This window comes from Platichthys flesus, chromosome 2 (assembly GCF_949316205.1).
Source record: "Platichthys flesus chromosome 2, fPlaFle2.1, whole genome shotgun sequence".
Lineage (NCBI taxonomy): Eukaryota > Metazoa > Chordata > Actinopteri > Pleuronectiformes > Pleuronectidae > Platichthys > Platichthys flesus.
Window position 1 is genome coordinate 26,470,946 of NC_084946.1, and position 19,717 is coordinate 26,490,662.

Below are 19,717 nucleotides of genomic sequence, written 5' to 3' on the forward strand. Positions count from 1 at the left end.
AAGGTAATTACAGCAAATACAGGGTGTAACGTTACACACACATCCTTCAACTTTCCCCCCAAATGATATCGTTCACTTGTAGCGTTCTGAGGATCTGTTCTGTTCAGTCGTCCACGTGCTGGGAACCAAGGTTCTACAGTAACTCAAAACTTTATGTTCTTCAGGATATTTTTGTATGTCACAAATTATGAACTACTTTAAATTACTATAAGATAATTATTTCAGCTATCCATTGTTGAAACAATGCTAATTTACAATAGTTGGATTAGTTCCAGCCCCTAACACATTAAAGTTAATCATAAACTTTATTTGTATATCACCTTTCATACAATACAAAACACATTAAAATTACATTTAAAGGTCAAAGGAAATAAAAAAGAGATAGATTAAATTAAATATAAAGAAATACAAATTAGTTAGTCAAAGTCTGGAGTCAGGAGAAATGTTTCAATAATAAATTAATGATGATAATAATAATAATAATGTAATTTTGTAATACTAAAAATATAAAATAATTAAAAATACAATAATTAGAAGAAGGAGAAGAAGAAGAAGAAGAAGAAGAAGAAGAAGAAGAAGAAGAAGAAGAAGAAGAAGAAGAAGAAGAAGAAGAAGAAGAAGAAGAAGAAGAAGTATTTGATATGGTTGCTTTAAAGGGCTTTTATTTTGAAACCCAGTGGACCGGATGTAGAGTGGATCAGTGTGTGTAACTTGTCGCGGGGATCGAACCCTCACTCACTCGCTCCAGGTCGAGACTCCTGTTGGAAGTATCCGGAGGGAAGCGTCCTCCTGTCGGATCAAGTCACTGGAAAACACCGCGGTACCGCCGGGACACTCTGCGGGGGAAACAAGCACCAGCAGCGGGTTTGAATCCGAGCCGGAGGAGAGCTGAGGCAAAGCGGGTCAGAGGACCACTGATCGATACCCTCGGGTTGTGTGTGTATGCGCGTGTGTGTTTTCGTTTGGAAACACACACACACTCTCTCTCACATAGTCACAGGTTGCTAGCGGAGTTGACGCTAACCGAGCTAGCCACGTTAGCTTCCCGCAGCTAGCCGTGTCCTCCACCTTTTTCCCAACCACCACCACCGGGACCAAACAACCCGCCGCAGCCGGAGTTAACGTTCGCCGAGGCGGCCGAACCCTCCCCGCACGGGCCGCTCCACGCACCGGGTCACGATGTGGTGTTTTTCGGGGCGTGTGTCCCGCTGGCCGGCTGCTAGCCTCGGCTGACCGGAGCCTGCTCCGCGGACATGGATTCTCCTCCCGGGTTCTACCTCTCTCTCTAAAGCTGGACTTTGCGCTCGGGCCGTTTTAAGCCGCAGTCCTCCCCGGGTTTAATCGCATTCTGTCGGACGAGTGTTTCACTAAATCCCGCCTGGGTCCTTTTCTCTGTGCGTGTTTTTATTTTTTTCGGGAGGAGGAGGAGGAGGTAAAGAGAGGAAGAGGGGAAAGAAAAAAAAGTTTGGGAGAAGTTGAGGATTTTTCCGAGCCTGTGGAAAAATGGATGCGGGTATAGAGAAGGAATGCAGCGCCTTGGGAGGGCTCTTCCAGCTCATCATGACGGACATGAAGGTGAGGAACCCTCCAGTTCTACTAAAACACACTTCAACATGTCTTCTATTCATGTTTCATTTCATTACCATTTATTTAAAACCATTTATCTCTTTTTCTTCCACGTCTTCTCCAACTTTCCTTTTCATACTGATTGATAATGTGACTTCTTGGAGCTTCCTCCTGTAAAAAAACACATTCAACACATGGAACTGGGTTCGTCTTTAAACTTAATAAGTAAAAGTGGTAAAAATATATAAGCAAGGTAAATAAAAACTAGTAAAAGCATCCGAATAACAACTGACCTCCACACTGAGTGATATCACCTGCTTTTCGTTTCATCTATAAAAGCCTGTAATTCATTTCATATCATCTCATCTCTAACTTTCCATTTCACAATAGTTGTGTCATATTTTATCTTTTTAGTTTCCTCTTGTATAAACCACACACTGAGCATGAAACTTAGAAGATCTTTATCGTCATTACACATCATACATTGACACTTATATATCTATATACTGAGAGTTAATTAAGGCAATGCAATATCTGTATATTGTCATTATAAAAATCATGTGTTTTTAAAAGTGATATAAAACAGTTGATTGGATTTAAAGAATACATTTTGATCTAAACACTGGGGGCCCGGGTTGGCTGCTCCATTCATCCTCTATGGAGATCCTCCTGCGTTGCTTCACTTCCTCAAACATAACAGCCATGTCAGCGCTTCCTGTTCGTTGAGTAATTGATTGGTCAATCATTAAATAATGGATTAATCATGTGAATCATTCAAACAAGCTTTTCTGAAATGTTGTAATCTGCTAAAATTGTGACATCTCCTTGTTTTGGACTGATGGCTGTTTAAAAAACACTTAGTTTGAAAGTGCACCATCTTGGGGATTGGGAAATTAAATCGACCACATTTTTAAAAACAAAGCCAATAAACCACTTCTCTGCCCTTTAGACTGGTTGAGTCAACACTATAAAGAGATTAGAACATTTCAATGGAACCCAGGAGACTCCTACCTTCAATCCCCATAAATGAAATCAAGCTGTGCCACATTTCTCACATTCATGGATCTCAGTCGTTGACGTCTTATCTCTCGCTATGTTAAATACAGTGAAGACATTTAATGGGCTCTTCCTGGATCCATCCCGCATCCTTCCTCTGGAGTTTCCTGGAAATCTGTTCAGATCTCTTTTTTGCGTAATCCTGCTGACAAACAAACAAACATCCAAGGGGGGGGGGGGGGGGGGCTAAACTCCTCGGCTAACATCAGAAAAATGGTCTACTTCAGAAAACTGGCTTGAGCTTAACGTACTTTAAAAAGGCCTTTTTTAAATGTGTGTTATTAATGAGTGCCTGTTGGAGGCAGGGTCCGATGTTGATTGGGTAATGAGTGAGCAGAGGTTAGGGCTGGAAGTGGGCCATGTGAGCGGGTGAGAGGCTGGATGGGGGAGGATTCTACCAGCTGTGGGCTCTTTGATGTTTGTTAAGCAGGCTGCCCTTTGCTGTCTGTCGGTGTTTCACTGCTCTCAGATGGTCGTCGTTATCGGCCTCTATTTCCAACCCGACTTCTGCTCTGAAGCAGCCGGAGCAAAGCCGACCTCCCAGCAGACTTCACATCCCACATGTATACCCTGCTACTGGTTTGGTATGGCAGCTCCTCAGTCTGCTGCTTATGTTCTGCAGGGGATTTTTGTTGAGAGCTCAAATCTCCAAGTCAGCTGCTAAATTTGCATCGGCCCCTGATGCAGCAGGAAAGATGTCCAGAAACCGGGGTGGGGCACTTGCATGGTTCCTCTTTTCCACCCGGAGATATTTGTGTTCTTCCTGTTTCTGGACAGTTGTGTGTTTTTTTTGTGTGTCACCATCACGCCTGCTCACTCGCTGGGAATGTGACGTTTTAATGTATCAATGAGGACGACCGTCTGTGGAAGATTATGAATCGATAAAATGTTTTTTTATTTTAAGATACACATTCTATTTTTGTTGATTTTAATTGATATTTCCAAAGAGTGGTTATTGCCCTTTTAACATCCATGTGTGTCATGAAACCAAAGTTCAGGATTCGTGCAACATGCAGGATTATTGTGTAAGTGTGGATCTTCAGATGAATCACACAACTCCTCGCCCTGCTGTGTTGTGAAATTCCGTTTCCCATCACTGCTCTTTTACTCTCTGTAAACAGATTCTGCATGTGAATGTATATCTGTAGGCGAGGGACACGATTTTGGGGAAGTCTTCTTGTTTCTGTTTCTAGTTTGACGAATCACGTTTTGAGAAGCTCTTTGTTCGCCTGCAGGGACAAAGTCGTTTTTTATTAATTTATCTTCTTTCATATGCAGATAGCTGTTAATAGAGATCAGCCAGAATGTTATCTGGATCTCTAAACACCTACGGGAAATATTCACGCTTTGTGTTTTATGTGAGGAAACGTTCGACTCACGTGATAAAAGAAAGTAGTTGGATCGTGAACAGAAGATGGACGATGTCTACACCTGACGTCCGACTATATTAGGCAGGGTTTCGTTTTTAGAAGGCAGCTGATTGGCTCTGAGAGACCGGCCATCGCTGCAGGTAGCGGTGTCCTGACGGCGTTATGGAGAAGTGGCGGTTCAGTAGGAACTAGAGGGATTACGACGCGTGTGCTGCACTTCTGCTTGTTTATGGTTCGATTTCTTCTCTTTGGAAAGTACACGTGACTCTTATCTCAATCCTGATTGGAGCAGCCGGTGGAGTCACATGTCTGCGACCGCACGCTGCCTGAGAGCCGACAGGCTCGATCGGTGTGAGACGACAGAACGTGACGGCGGCGGCGCAGGTCTCATTTTGTTAGAACGTTCTGGATGGAACATGATGGAACATGCAGACCTCCTGTGGTGAGAACAGTGAGCAGCACGCGAGTCACTTCTGATGTCAGATAACAAGGAAGAGGGGTGGTGTGTGTGTGTGTGTGTGGCAGATGGCAGGAGTGCCCCCATTGGTTCTGTGCCATGTTGGTAAACTACCAGGATATGATGCCACAAGCTCTGAATCAATAACACACACACACACACACACACACACACACACACACACACACACACACACACACACACACACACACACACACACACACACACACACGCTCATGTCTAATTAAGCAGGGAGTTGCTGTTCAGATAAATCTCTCCTCAGGGCATCATAACCCTCAGGCAGTGAGGCCACAGTGAGTCTTAATGTAGATTATAGGTCATGTTGTGAGTCAACAGTCGTTTAAAGAAATAGGAAAACATTTCATTATAAAGTTGTCGTCCTGCAGAAGCTTCATCAGACCTTTTTTAAAGTTCCTCTGGACAGAGACAGACGACTTATTGATCTGTCTCGGCTATATCAGGGTTGACATTATGAGCCATCGACCTTCCACCCCCCCGCTCGCATCCATCCCTCCATCCTGACATGCTCAGTACATAGCTTCACTCTCTGTCATGCCCTCACTCTTGTCTTTTTGTCATGTTCATCCTTCCTTCCTCGCCTGCTCTGTGTCTCTCCATCTGCTCCCCCCTCTTCTCCCTCCTGGTAGTTGTCCCTCTCTGCCCCCACCAGCACTGCCCAGTGTAATTTGCAGCTTCACGAGGATTCGATTAGTGTTTGAATATTACATTTCTTTTCCTTATTAGCTGTTAACTTTAAAGGATAATGTCACTCAAAACTGTGTGTGTGTTTTTTTGCTGAATAGTAAATGGCTTTAAGAAGCGAGTTACAGATGTGCTCAGTGTCGTATGCATTCAGCAACACACACACACACACACACACACACAGTTTTAAGTGATGGTTATGGATGGGTTACTGGGTTTTTTAATCAGACCTTTCTATATGATTAACTGTGTGTGTGTGGTGGGGGTGCATACGCATGTGTTCGTGTTTTCCGGCTTTTCACAATAAGACAAACACACACACACACAGGGTTAGGGTACAAACAGAAACACGCCATGCAACAAACCACAATGTGATGTGACGTCACTGATATGCTTTATAGTTCCTGATAGGTGTGTGTGTGTGTATGTGTGTGTTGGAGCTTTAAGAGAAGTCTGTGCTGATGGGGAAATAACCAGCCTCAGGTGAATATGGGTGTGTTCGATACCCGTAACTTGGTAGAACGTGTAACACCTCAATGAGGCAACACATTACACAAGTTAACACAATATCAAAGAGGCCGTGTTATGCTACACACATTGTTTGATAGAGTCGCCTGTTGCTTTTAGTTTTAAGTGCCACATAAAACTAAGACATGATCTTATCATAAGGGGCGATGACTAAAGGGATTGACGGGAGCGGCTGATTCAACAACTTAATTGTCATAAAAAACAGTGACGTCCCAGTAACTCACTCAATGAAACCCCCTTGCAGCAATTTTTGGAGCATGACCGCAAATATATCAGCAGCATCACACATCACCCATACCCCGATAAATTGATTTACAAGTATAATACTGTTATAAATAAAAATATGTATTTAAAAAGAGTTTGGTTAAATTGTAAAACTTAAGATAAAAGATAATTATGACAAAATACAGTGTATATCTTTAAAAATGTATGAATATATATATATATATATATATATATATATATATATATATATATATATATATATATTCATACATTTTATATATATATATATACTTTAAATTTAGTCGAAGAACGCTGCATTACTCAACAAGGTTTGATCGGCCCTCTTACCTCTGGGCCGATCCATTCTGACGTGTTGAATCATGGACTGGGAAAGGGGTGGATGGACATGAGTCAACTGGGAGCAGGAGGTGGGGAAGCATCAAGGATGAGTGAATTTCCATAGAGGCTGTGGTTTTATAACTGAGATATCTCCACAGCTATCTGGGCATTGTGAGGGTTTTTATTGATGGAGGTTTGGAATCGTCTCATTAGGAGTTAAGTGTTTGGATCACAAGTGAATGCTTTCATTGTTGTTTTTCTTTATTGAGGTTCTTAAAGGAACTGGTGTTGGGTCGTTTTATTTCAGGCAATTTCCTCCCAAAACTGGGATTTTTATCACGTTGGCTTTGTTTTGAAAGATTTTGTAGCATTGTAGTGTCTGCGTTTCATCAAATGGAAACAGCGATGACAAAGAGACACACAAATAGGATGCAAAATAACAGAAATAGTCAAGTCACATGGAGATCAGCTGCCACCTACTTCCTCGTCTCCTGCACCGACAGGAACCGAGGGCCCTCTGAGTAAAAGACAAGCGAGACACACACAGGGAAAAAGAGTGAGCAGGGAGACATGCTGCTTAATGACAGCTGGACTCACTGGACTCATAAAACATTCAAGTCTCTGAGTCACAGTCAGATGTTGAATTACAAGAGAAAACACATTCCAGTGCAGAGCAGGCAATGATTAATCCCAGTAACGGGCAAGTTCAATGAACAGCAGGTACATTTTCATTATCCTGACAAACATTATTATGGTTCGTCTGTTTACTCAACGTAGTGTTACGTCTTCACCAATGGAGAACAGCCTCTCTCCTGGAAGCCAGCGTTCTTTAACATGCTCTACAGACACAGGCTCTTTAAATGAGTGGGACTATGGACTGGGGGGGGGTTTCTTGCTTCTCATGGTTTTGTATGAAGGTTCAGACAAGCTGCTTGCTGCCATGTTGTCAAGTTACATCCCAGAAGTACAGGGCAGACTATCTACAAGGTATTTTAGGAGCTTCTGTGTCCCTGTTAACTTTCAGAACTTCTAAATAACCGAGGAAAGAACTTCAATCATGATAATACACATCATCTATAAGGGAAACATAACGACTTTTCAGCCGCTGATTAATCACCAGCTTTCAAAAGCGGAGTCCCAAAATCATCTTCTCTAATCTCTGGTGCACTTGATTTAATAGAGGCTGCTGAAAAAGTGAGTGAACAATTAATCAATATTTAATGAATCGGTGGGATAATTTTTAATTGTATTTATATGAGAGTAACTGAGGAACGTTCCAGTCAGACTTCATGTCCGTTAGTAACCAGCTGACTTTCCACCTCGATTCATCTGAACTTCATCACGAGCTTTGGTATGTAAAGAATTACACGCAGACCCCGAGCTGAAACACTGAGTTATGTAAAGAGAGGAGGAATGGAAAGTTCATGTTCACCTCCATTTGTTTGTCTGACTGAATGAAAACCTCATTACTTCTCAGATAAAGGACCAAGCAGTCGACTGCACTGAACAAACCATTAACCTGCTGTTGACTCGCCCTCCCTGTCTCCTCTCCACTCACTCACTCACTCTCTCCGTTTTTGTCTGTCTCTCTTTGCGTTAACCAGTGTTGCTCAAACACAACGTTAAACAAACCCATAATCCTGCTGTTTGAACAGTCTCAACCTCTCGCTGTCCCTCGCTCTCTGTGGCCTCAGCTCAGTTACTTCAACTCAACGACTGTCAGAGAGTCAGAAGCACATCTCGGAAAGTCAATCAGGTCTGCCGGGCAACAAACATACCTCCAACCAAAAATAATGCTTAATAATAAACCATAATTCAGGTGAAGTTCTTTCTTATTGCTGTAGTTAAAGTCCCGATCATTGTCTGGTTCATGTTTTTGATATGTAGTAGTATTCGGTCAGTTTTGGGGGCGGTTGTGGCTCAGGAGGTGGACTGGGCCATCCACTAATCTGTCGGCGGTTCAATTCCAGTCATTCCCATTTTACAAGTGTCCATGGGCAAGATCCCAACCCAGAGCAGGGGTTTAGTTTAATGCGGGCAGAGACCACCTCTTGTGGTTGGACTGATTTCTGGTCCTCTGGTACACACCATGGTTTGAGTTACCATTCATACCCCTTATTTTGGATTAGGCTAAACTGAAAGGTCAGAATGTCTGGACCAAACAAGCAACGTGTGAAAGCCCCCCTAAGCACCAAATTAGTGTATTAATCCGCAGCTGAAAATAGTCCCCAACACATGAACTACTTCCCTCCGGTTCTAGTAAAGTTTACTGAAAACGTATGGGACCAATTCGTGGGGCTGATGCAAGGTATCAATATATTTATATCCATGAGGGTTTATTCTAAACTTTATGATTTTATGGCCAAAATGCCCATAACCTGGATATGGTTTTGTAATGATCCTCTGTCTTGTGTAATTGTCCGGTTTCACTCTCAAACTGGTTTCTGAGGAATTTGCACCGTCACATTCTTCAAGCAAATACTTCTCCACTCTGTGATTTATGATAAGAGGGTGATAAATATTCACTGCACTACAAACCAGGAGAGTTCCCGTCCAACAACAATATAGAGAGAAGTGTAAGGTAACATGCTCGATGACAGACGTCCCGGTCAGTAGTGTCTGTTGTCACTTGAACCCAACTTTAGTTCTGTTGCATGAATAACAGATTTAGAAATAACCTCTGGTGGCCGTGGTGAAAGAGATTTGTTTTGTTTCTGGCAAAGAAGGGAAACAGCAGTTTTTGTAATCCTGGCTTATTAGTATCATGTGTTTAACTGCTACACAGGGAAAATGGCAGGTGAGGTTATGTGGGGATTATACTTTGCTTATCTTAACTTAAACGCTTATCTTTAACAGTAGCACAGGTGAAGGTAGGCTGCCGAGGAGCTTGTACACACACACACCTCATATCTCAACTCTTTGCCCAGGAGCTGCAGCGGGTTCACATATTCAAGTCACAGCTTTCAAGACCATTGTCAGTAGGTGGCCACTGTAGACAGCCATCCACAAAGTTATCAAGTTAGTTATTCACTGTTTTGTTCACAGATAATTCAACAGATAATGCAGTCCTCACAGATCAAATGACATCACATTCAGGAATAATGCATGTTAAATGAAAGGCATCCATGCAAAGACTGATATTTGTATTTTAAGAATCAATAGTAGATTATTTATATACAACTCTCTCAAAATATGAACCTATAATCCATCTGCTAACCTTGAGACCGGAGCTCCAGGTTTTGATCCCTCCTGCGCAGACCCTGGCTAAAGGGGAAGATGGTGGCACTTGCATGCAGGATATTTTAGCATAATTTGAGGACAACGTGAGGAGTTTGAGACTCATTGTGCATCTTTTATATAAAGAATAAATCCCTGAAGGACATCTTTGCATGTTTCCTAGACATGTACATGTTTACCAAAGTTGAACCCAAAAACCAGTTCCCTGGAATTAGCTTTAAACGTGTTACCAATAAAAAATAGCAACCCCTCTCTGAAATATACCAAACATGTATAATCTATTATCAGTGCAACGGCAAACCAATATGTAAATTAAGTGCATTTACTTAGCAGCACGCCTGGCTGCACATGCAGAGGAAGCTGGAGCATGCACACACACACACACACTTCACACACATCAAAAGTTCCAAATGTGTTCTTAAAAAGGCAGCTCATTCTTATGCGGGTTTGCTGACTGTTAACTGTTGTTAGAGACATTGTGTACATGTTAACTTACAGCCACTGCATGTGTAGTGTCTCTGAGGCTGGATCAAAGTTATGGTTCTGACCTTTTTAACAGAATCAACTGTTTGACCTTGATGAAAAACATCAGGCACATTCAGGGAATTGATATCTATGCATGTTTTCAGTGTGGTGCGGTTTGATTTGACTTAAAAGAATTGTTACATGGTGGAGGTATATGATCAAATGACCAAACTTTAAATCAATGAACCAAGCAAATATATCGAGAAGAACAATATTTGTTGTTTTCAGCTCTACTCCCCTTCTACGTCAATCTCCAACCGTGGCAGCTCACTCTCTGACTGACTATTGTCTTTGGTCTTTGTCGAGTCAGTCTGGACTCGGTGAAGGTCAACAGGAAAGTCCTCTTGTCTCGTCAGTCCCTCCACAATGTTCTGTCTTCATCTCTGTCCTTTTGTTGGTCAGTAGAGCAAGTCAGGATTATCAGGGCAGGAATAGACGACTCACACTGACTCAAGTAACCGTATACCTGGTCATGCTGTCTGGTTGACCAGGCAGATAAGATAACAGAGCTGTATATCTTCTATACACGGAGAGCCATGGCTGTGTGAATGGGTTTACTGTGTCAGTGCCAGTAGAGCAGACTGTTTTTTCCAGTCGGCTGTATGGTGATCATGCACCAAAAGCTGGTTCAGTTTATGACTAAAGTACTGTGTGTGTGTGTGTAAGACAAGTGTCCTTCACAAGTTCCAAAGAAAAAGATTACCTGCAAGGGCTTTCACCTGGACACGGGAGAAACCATTTTAACCAGTGGGAACTTTTGATTTTTGACTTTTGACATAATTGAGGCAGGGTCAGTCTTTTGCCTCCTTCAAAATCAGAATCCACTCAAGCACCCAATTGTTGTCTCAGACTAAAGAGATCCCCCCCCCCCCCCCCCTGTCTCTAGAACCACAGCAGAGTAAAGATGTAAGTGTATCTGTCCAGCCCAATGATGGCCGACAGCTGTTTTGTTTGCAGCTGTCTCTGGGAACCCCGCGGACGCCGTCAGTGACCTTTTCTGGGGCCTGGGACCCTGATTTAGCAACCGCTGCTTTTAAAGCTCTCCATATCAGGCTGGACCCTGAGAGCCTTCTCTGTGGTGTTCCCAGCCCCGGCCTGCTGGAAAGCCAGGGCTGGTATATTTTGTCTCCGACTGAGTGTGACATTCCTGGCAGTCACAACAAATCCTGGCAGAATTTAAGGTTCAGGCGAGAAGTGGTTCAGGGAACAAGGGCGGCATTGCGAGAGCTGAAATCCAAGCAGCAGAGACATTTTATATTGTGTGATCTTGGTTTTTAGCCCTTGAGATCTTTTATAACATCATAGATAATAGAGCCTGACCTGCAATCATCAATATCAGTGTTTGTTTGCATATATGCACTCAAATAAAAACGTTTATTTTACAGAATTAACAAACTCTATAGTTAAAACAGTCAAATATAATTTGGATCTGATTGTTGTTTAATACTTTGGCAAATATAATGGTATGATACTGTTTTTACTCAAAAATCCACATTGGTTTAAGAGTAATAGATTACAAAATATTTCAGCAAATTAGAGCTGCAACGATCAATTATTATTTTATTTTTTTTCCAATCAACTTGATCATAAGAGTTTGAATTGAAGATTAAACTGAAATACAGATTGAAAACTCCTCCGGTCTCTACGAAAATAAAACCAAACGCTATATTCTCATATCTATACAAGTGTCCTGCCGTCAGAAATGCTTTATTTACTCAGTTCTATCAGTTCAGTGATGATTTCAATGACAAAAGCTTAATTTATCGTACCAATGCTGTAAAGCTACTTCCAAGTTCTAAATGTGCTTCATCTTGGATCTAGTTTCACTACAAATTTTGTTCTAGCCATAACTTATTTCCCTCTCTGCAGGGATCGATTAGGTTTTTAGACAGTTTCATTTCCTTCCTCTTCCATTTATTGCAGGGTTACTGTTAGTTGTTCACAGAGGCATTCAGTCAGTCACCTGCAGTATTTCATCATGCACTGCTAAATCCCTGCAGCTAGTAAACCTGTCAGCCCCATGCCGTGTGCTCGCCTGGCTAGCTGGGAAGCTGGGAAGCTAACAGCTTTAGCGCTGTTTAGCTAAGAGGCTAATGGTGTGGCGTTGAGGGTTAAATCGGTATTATCCTCTCTCTCTGGTGGGACCAGCAGAGACAGAGGACAGACAGGGTGACTGGGTTCAGGAAGATAAAGCTAGAGGAAGTTGGATTCACCGTTTGTTTCCAACCATTTTACATTCAGCTACCAGAACGCAGCACCAGCAGCTGTTGGGCGCAGATGTCACCCAAGGTCAGACCCCGGAGCCTGAAGCAGCCTTAGATTACATAATCAATCAGCTGCTGTTACAGAGAAGACAGATTAGCATTTTGCCCCCTACAGGTTAAGATATTCTAATTTCTGTTCGAGACTGTAATAGCTTTTCAACAGATGTTTCATCAACATAGTCATTTAATGAAAATATACAGCGTAATGCCTTCATGCCAAGGACAGTAAAAATGTTATGGATGTATTTGTGGGTCAGAATTTGACAGCTCATGCAGAGTGTACAAAAGTTGATAGAGATCTTTAATGATATTACAAGGGGGGCAATGTAGTCAAATTGTATATTCCCTCACATACTTGCTTTATTCTGACATTTCAGTTCATCTCTCTCCCCCCCCCAGGGGTGTATTGTTTTTGGGTCATCAGTCCGTCTGTCCATCCGTCTGTCCCACTCTTGTGATTGTGATACTGAGCCTCATGAACATACGGCAAGTTTTGGCTTCAAGTCAAAGTTACAGTGATTGTCGCGATTTTGTAAAGTCAAGAGTGACTGGTGGGAATTTCATCTGGCGCACATGGAGGAATTCATTAGTATTCTGTGGTCAAAGGTCAAAGGTGACTGTGACCTCACAAACACGTTTTCTTTCTAACGTCTATCGGGAGAAAATAATCACGTCATGGCATTTTATATCCTGACTCAACTGCATGCAAGACGGCAACAAAGATGTCAACTCGGGAAGACGAGCGAGAGTTGCAGCAGACAGTGTCCTGAAAGGGAAACTGCAGAAAATGTCTGGGATCTGGACATTTTGCTTTCTGAAAGCTACTTATGAGTCACTGGTTTGTGGAAGCATACAGCAGTCAAGGCAGTGGTTTTTAGTTTATACACCAAGTCGGTGAATGGGGCTGCATCTATTACCTGAGATGACTTTGAACATAAAAAGGTGATTTCATGGGGAGATCGATCACAGCTGGATGACAGCAGCACTGTTCAGCCTGTAATAGGTTGTGTATGTTGTTGGCAGCATCTGTGTTCACGTGAAACCCAGTGAAGCCAAAGCTAACACAAGGCTGTCGACTGTTGATTTCTTTTACACGGTTCTGAGCTGCTGGTGAAATGAAAACTGTCAAAGGAATGTGGTGTTCACTGACACCTAGAGCTGCGGTCAACAGAACAGTGAAGCAAACATTTTGATCATCAGTTTGTTGTGTAGGATACTAAGTATACACAAATACTGATTCCGCGACATAATACTCATTAACTTGAAGTGTAATGTCTTCCTGTCAAAGTACCTTCAGTCATTCTTCTTTTGTTCCTTCTACCTTGCTCCTTCTTTTCTCCGCATTACGTCAGTGATTTCCTCTGTGCCCTGTCTTCATGTCTTTTTAAAAATACTGCACTTAGTGGATTTCATATAATCTGATTTTCATTTAGATCTGATCTCTAATTCAGTCAAATCCAGTAATCCTCAGTTTTAAACACTCGTACTGCAGCTGTGTGGGAAAGTGACGAGATATTCAGATATCGCTCCCTTTGTCTGCTTACACACACAATTGTCTTAGGTTTACGGTTATGCAATACAAATAGTTAAAGAGCCAAGTCTAATAATAAACTTGGTAAGTCCTCTTGTAGTCACACCCTTGTGATGCTATTGTGTATTTAATGTCTTTGGTGTTCTCTCTGTGTGTTTGCTGCAGGCCAGTTATCCGACATGGGAGGACTTTGTGACCAAAGGAGCCAAACTGCAGTCACAGCTCAGGTAAGGCACACACTCATTCACATTTAAATTCAATGCGTCATTAGTGATGTACTATCAAAAAGCTCACCATGATGCTACAGACAAACACTCACATTATTAACTTAACAGCTTGATGTTTAAATACTTTATACTACATTTTGTATACGTTCCTTTATTCAAGTCCTGCCAGGAGTCAAACCTAGATGTGTGCACTCTTCTCTTGTGTTAAACTGCTGCTGACACAACACCTGCCTCCTGTCCATGCCAGAATCCCATTGGACAGACGGTTTGGGGATCAATATATTTGGGGTTGAAGTTCTGTTTACTTTGACTCACTGTGCAGCCTGGTTGAAGACAACTGGCCTGCTGACGCGATAGAGAGAACAGAGCTGATCTCTCTGTTGGACATTATGGCTTGTCTCACAAATCTTTGTAGGTTTGGTCTAAAAGCTGCGTGTGGGGGGGGGGGGTCATGCACAGGTCGTCATTAGAACTTTGTTGAACAACACTCATCCCTGGAAAATAGCATAGTGATGTTCAGTAAAAAAAAGAAGAGATTAATCTGGCTTAGTTTAGAGTGATTTTATTTTTCTAAAAGGCTCTCCTGGTCAATGGAAGTGCACCTTCCTGTTGGATTACCTTTTCATGGCAATGCTGATGCTTCACCTGCCGTTTACCTTGGGATCCTTGAGATGAAAATGTTTGGTTATTCCAGCATCGTGTTCTATTTTCACTGAAGGCGGTTTTTGGTTTAAACGCCCACTAAGAATCATCATCATCCAACAAGTGAAACTGACAGGTTTCCTTAAATCTGATTTTGCCTGATCTAAATCTTAGGAAAATCTTTTAGTTTTATTATAACATGACTCACGAATGGTAGGATGTTTTATAATTAGTCTTAAAATCCAGGTATGTTATCTGCAGCTTTATTAAAACACATTGAAACAAGTAGAGGGCACTGGAAGAGAACATCCCCCCCGCCCAGGCTGAAGCCCAATCTCACACTGTTAAAGAAAATCAATTCAAAGGGTTCCTCCCTGGCTCGAACCTCAGCCCTCCACCAAATGTCATGGAAATGTCAGTAGTGTTTATGTAATTCTGCCAACACACAATTGGCTAAGTTAAAATAACCTCCTTGGCGCAGGCAGTAACTGAACACAGTTTTCTTCTGGTCCCAGTTCTGTGTTTGATCTCCAGTGACCCTGCAAATCGTCCTAAACATAATGTGATTGTTGTATTCGGTGCTTAACATGAAGGCTGCTTGTGTTCTGACTCTGACTGTCACCCACACAGTGACCCAGGAGTCAGCTCAGTCTAATGACAGCGTAATGGCTTTGCTTCCCAGTGGGCGAGTTTACTTTGATAAGCATCTCTGTGCCTGCTGGAGCCAGTTATAGGCCATTAGCCGGCTGCACACGCACAGATGTAGGCACAAATAGGGCTCCACACCCACTGTTGTGTTTGTTCATTAAACCACCATAAAAATATATTTAATAAAAACGATTTTAAAGTCTGATGCATAAACACAAAGACATTAACTTGACCTTACGTCGGTGAACATTTCCTGGATAATTAGGCAGGATCTTCTCGACTTGAATCCAAAGTCCCCAGCTTCCTTGAACTCAACTCTTCATCAGATAACTTTTCATAGTTTAACGAAGTCTAAACCGATTTGACGCAGCGAACAGTTAAGTAGATTATTGTCAAAGAGCGGTTGTGGCTCAGTCGAGAAGAAGTCTTCACATGATTCACATGAGTTTGTCTGCAGACGAGTCTGAAGGCCTCCGACAGAAACACATGTAGACACAGCAGACGTGGTTAGAAATGACAAACAGTAGTGGTGGTTAGAATGGGAACTATGGGCTGGAGTCACGCGGGTGGGGAGCTGGGATCTTGCTGCACCCAACACAAATCTCGAGGCTGTGGTGTTTATTGTTGTGCAGATTAAATCATTGACAGTCCTGTGCAAAGGTTTTAGGCACTGTTATAAATATTCATAACAGCTAAACTGTTGCTCTCATTAACTCATCAGGCTCTTATTCTGAAAATACAAATGTTACAGTACTTTGCAGAAGTTGGATGCACAAAAGGTAAAGGGAGAATGCCATGAATATTTTTTTTTTCAAGTTGCCCTCAGGTAACTTCAAAAGTGCACCAAACAAGAAAAAAAAAATCAAATCAAAAATTGGGTCTGGAAATCTTCCTGAAGTTATCTCTAACGTTTTAAGAACACAGCAGAAACTTATCCAGATCAGACACGTTCACAACAACAGGAAAATGTCTGAAGTATTCAGACGAGCGGTGGTTTCAGACATCCCATGATTTTGCTTAGAAAGACCAGCGCCAAACCTTATCTGCAAAAGATCTCAACTCTTGTTTTCTTTCCCGGTGGCTCGTTCCATCATTTTACCAACATCTCAAAAGCTTGGCCTACTTGAACGTTTGCATTGTCACATCCAGCCCCTCTGCAAACCTTCAGGGGAATGTCTAGACTTCAGTGCGTGTCTGAAAGCAGCTTCAGTCTTTGCTGCGACTGCACTTTGGCTTTAAAACCACACCTTCTCCTCTGGTCACCTAACGACAGTCCCTGGCAGACAGTTAGTTCCGAGGCTCTGGCAGACCTGTTTAATTATTACAAATTTTGCTCAAGAAGTCTGGTGTACGATTTCACAACATTACAGCTCCACCCTGACTTGTAATCCAGTATCTGAACTATACAACAGTGGGTATCATCTGGAAAAAAGACAAACCAGAGCCTCTGTCACAACCCATTGGAGTTTTTGGGTTGAAGACCCAACGTTGTGTTTAAACCCAGATATTTAAAACCAGGGGGTTCTGTAGCTCATGGTTCTCTCTGCAGCTGTTGGTGCACATCAAGGAAATTGGTGCTTTTCTCAATCATTTTGTAGTTCAGACGTAGTTTAGATTTCACTGCTCACAATGCAGACCTTGACTGTGAAGCTAATGCATTTCTTGTGTGTGTTTGAGCATAGATGTGCACACACAACCCATTGACAGCACTGTCACCTGATCCTCTTAGTTAGGTTTGCAGGGATAATGACTGTGTGTGTGTGCGCCCGCGTGCGTGTGCATGGTGCAGCTATAGAAACATGGACCTGACTGGTAATGGGACACACACAGAAACAATACGTCCATTGATGAGGATGATGTGTGTGTCAGGAGGGATCCAGTTACACTCCTAACTTTGGCCTTTGAGGGTGGCGGGCCTCTCATGTGGCTGCACCAATCCAGCTACCAAAATAAAAGTCCTTTATTTTTCTTTTTAAAAACCAAGCGGAGGTTTGTTTGTGATGTGTCCTCGGCTGCGGACTGTGGTCCGACTCCTGCTGCGCTCATTTGATCTGAACGAGGGAAGAAAGTCTTTGTTATCTGTCGTGGTTCACGAAGCAAATAGAGGTTAGATAATCACATTGTTATCTGCCGTTTGTCCTGCAGCAATACGGCTAGCCGGTCCTATTTAGTTCATATAAGCCACTTTGTCATATTGGATGTGTGTTCATAGGGTTCAACTTAAGGACAATCAGGCCTCGTCCACACTACTGCAGATATTTTCTGAACGCATATATTTGGAGCAACTGGAACTTTGGAAATATTCTGGAAAAATATCCAGACTTCAGTTCATGTCTGAAAGCAGCTTCTGCCTTTCAAAGAACTGGTTCCCAGTCCTCTTTGAACTGTGTCTTAATGAGGCAAATGTATACATCTCGCCCACATGCCCACATTTGTAATTTGTATTATTTATTTATACAACATACCTCTGTGTTCAATTCGATTTATATGTGTTTGGTGTTTGTCTTTGATTCAGGACGACCATCGTGGTAACTGGAGCCTTCCTGGATGCTTTTCAGAAGGTGGCAGATATGGCAACCGGGACCAGAGGTAAACACACAACTACTCACACACACTCTCATAGAGACACACAGATATACACTGTACCCTACAAGTCAGGAAAATCATTTGAGTTGTTTATGAGCAACATCATACAAGTGACCCAGGAGAAAAGTTCCTTCTCACAGTGTGATCTTTCACTGTCTCGCTTTTCATTATAAATGGTGAGATCATGAGGGAACTAATTAACTCCAGTTACTCTCTGGAGAACAGGCGTTGTGTATATGGGTGTGTGTGTCTGTTATTATATAATGCAGCCAAACCATTTAAGGTTGGTGCTACTGGAGAATGAAAAGTGCCAGGAAAATGGCTCTGATGTTTTCAACACATTTCTCTTTTTCCTTTTCATCTTTTGTGCCTTTCTGTTGCTGGTCAGTTGTCACGTCTCTTCTAATGTATAACTGTCTTTCTCTCGCGCTGTGAAGTGACACCTCATGTTCATCTGTCTTTGTTTGGCCCCGGATTCGGTTTCACACACTGACATCCACACACAGACACTTTAAAATGCAGGTCGGCCTCAGCTCTTCAGACCTGAAGTAATCTGACGTGCTCTTGTTTGCGTTTGTATTCTGAATTGGATACAACAATCAGTTTCACTGTATGAGTATCGAGGTCATGTCCTTGACTCATATTATTCATGCATGGGACGTTTCAATGTTAAAACAATGCTCTACAGATAAAGCTTCTCCAGTCTCACCGTCGGATCGTTATAAAGGCAAGGTAATGAGAGCTAATGCTGTAATTTAAAGAGAGGGGCGATCTGGCAAAACAACAAGACATAAGGAGATAATTTTATAGAGGCCATGCTTTCGTAGGCCAAGTCCTCTGAAGGATGCATCCTCTGAATTAGGACACAGCTTGTAGCTCCAAATGACATCACAAGTGCAAAATGGTGGCACCTCTTTCTGGGATAATTTGGGTTTGTTATTATACAACTGAAAGAAGTTGAAATGCATTGTTAGTAATGGAAGTCACCATAAATGATGAAGAAGAAGAAGAAGAAGAAGAAGAAGAAGAAGACGACGTCTGGGAGTTGGTTGTGGTTTGCTAGTAGCTGCTAATGTAGCCTGGAGGCTCTAGTGTCATTCAGGGATGAAGAGCAGGCCCCAGCCGTCTGATAAGCTCACTCCTCTCCCTCACTTGCTCGAGACAAGCAGATGCTTTCATTTTCAGTCTCGTAGACTTATGACCCGACAAAGACATAAAACATTTTTATGGTTTGGGAGGCTTCGGAAATTCAGAAAACATCCTCCCTCATGTGCATAATGTTATCTGTAGTGAGGCTGGGTGTAAATACACAGGGGCTGCAGAGACAACCAGACCCTGTGTGCTGGTGCTTCGTTAAGACAGTCAGCTGCTGGTATGATTATGTAACCCAGAATTCAGTTTGGTATTTAAAGGAAATCCAGTAACGTGTGGGCGTGTGTGTGTGCGGGAGGTGAATCATGGCCGCTCCCCTCCGTGGAAGCCTCAGCAGACCTGTCACGTCTTGTGTCAATGTTGGTTTATCGAACCAGAGGGAACTCACATTTAAGAAACGGGAGCAGAGAACATAAGCAGGTTGACAGATCCAGGAATTTAACAGTACAGATCTTTATAGATACAGAAAGTTAACGTCAAATAAACGGTTATAGGAACGTTTTGGTGCCGTTCTGCAGCTCGTCACATCATCTGAAGCATAAAGAGTCAAGTTTCACTGCCACCGCATCATAAGATGTTATCTAGCATCACATGACAGTGACCAGTCAGCACGTGCAACACGTTTACTTCTGACTCACACG

At 42.4% G+C, this 19,717-nt stretch overlaps 1 protein-coding gene across 2 annotated transcripts in view; it reads left to right on the forward strand.

Moving 5' to 3' along the window:
* The first annotated feature begins 742 nt into the window (after positions 1 to 742).
* mtss1 (MTSS I-BAR domain containing 1) overlaps positions 743 to 19,717 on the forward strand; it is a 43,383-nt gene continuing 24,408 nt past the window's right edge. The window contains exons 1-3 of one of the 2 annotated variants that reach the window (XM_062409080.1): positions 743 to 1,575; positions 13,987 to 14,048; positions 17,854 to 17,927. In XM_062409080.1, coding sequence (XP_062265064.1) covers positions 1,504 to 1,575; positions 13,987 to 14,048; positions 17,854 to 17,927 — 208 coding nt within the window. In that variant the 5' untranslated portion in view covers positions 743 to 1,503. The remainder of the gene's footprint in view (positions 1,576 to 13,986; positions 14,049 to 17,853; positions 17,928 to 19,717) is intronic. The other variant, XM_062409081.1, reaches the window with a different exon arrangement.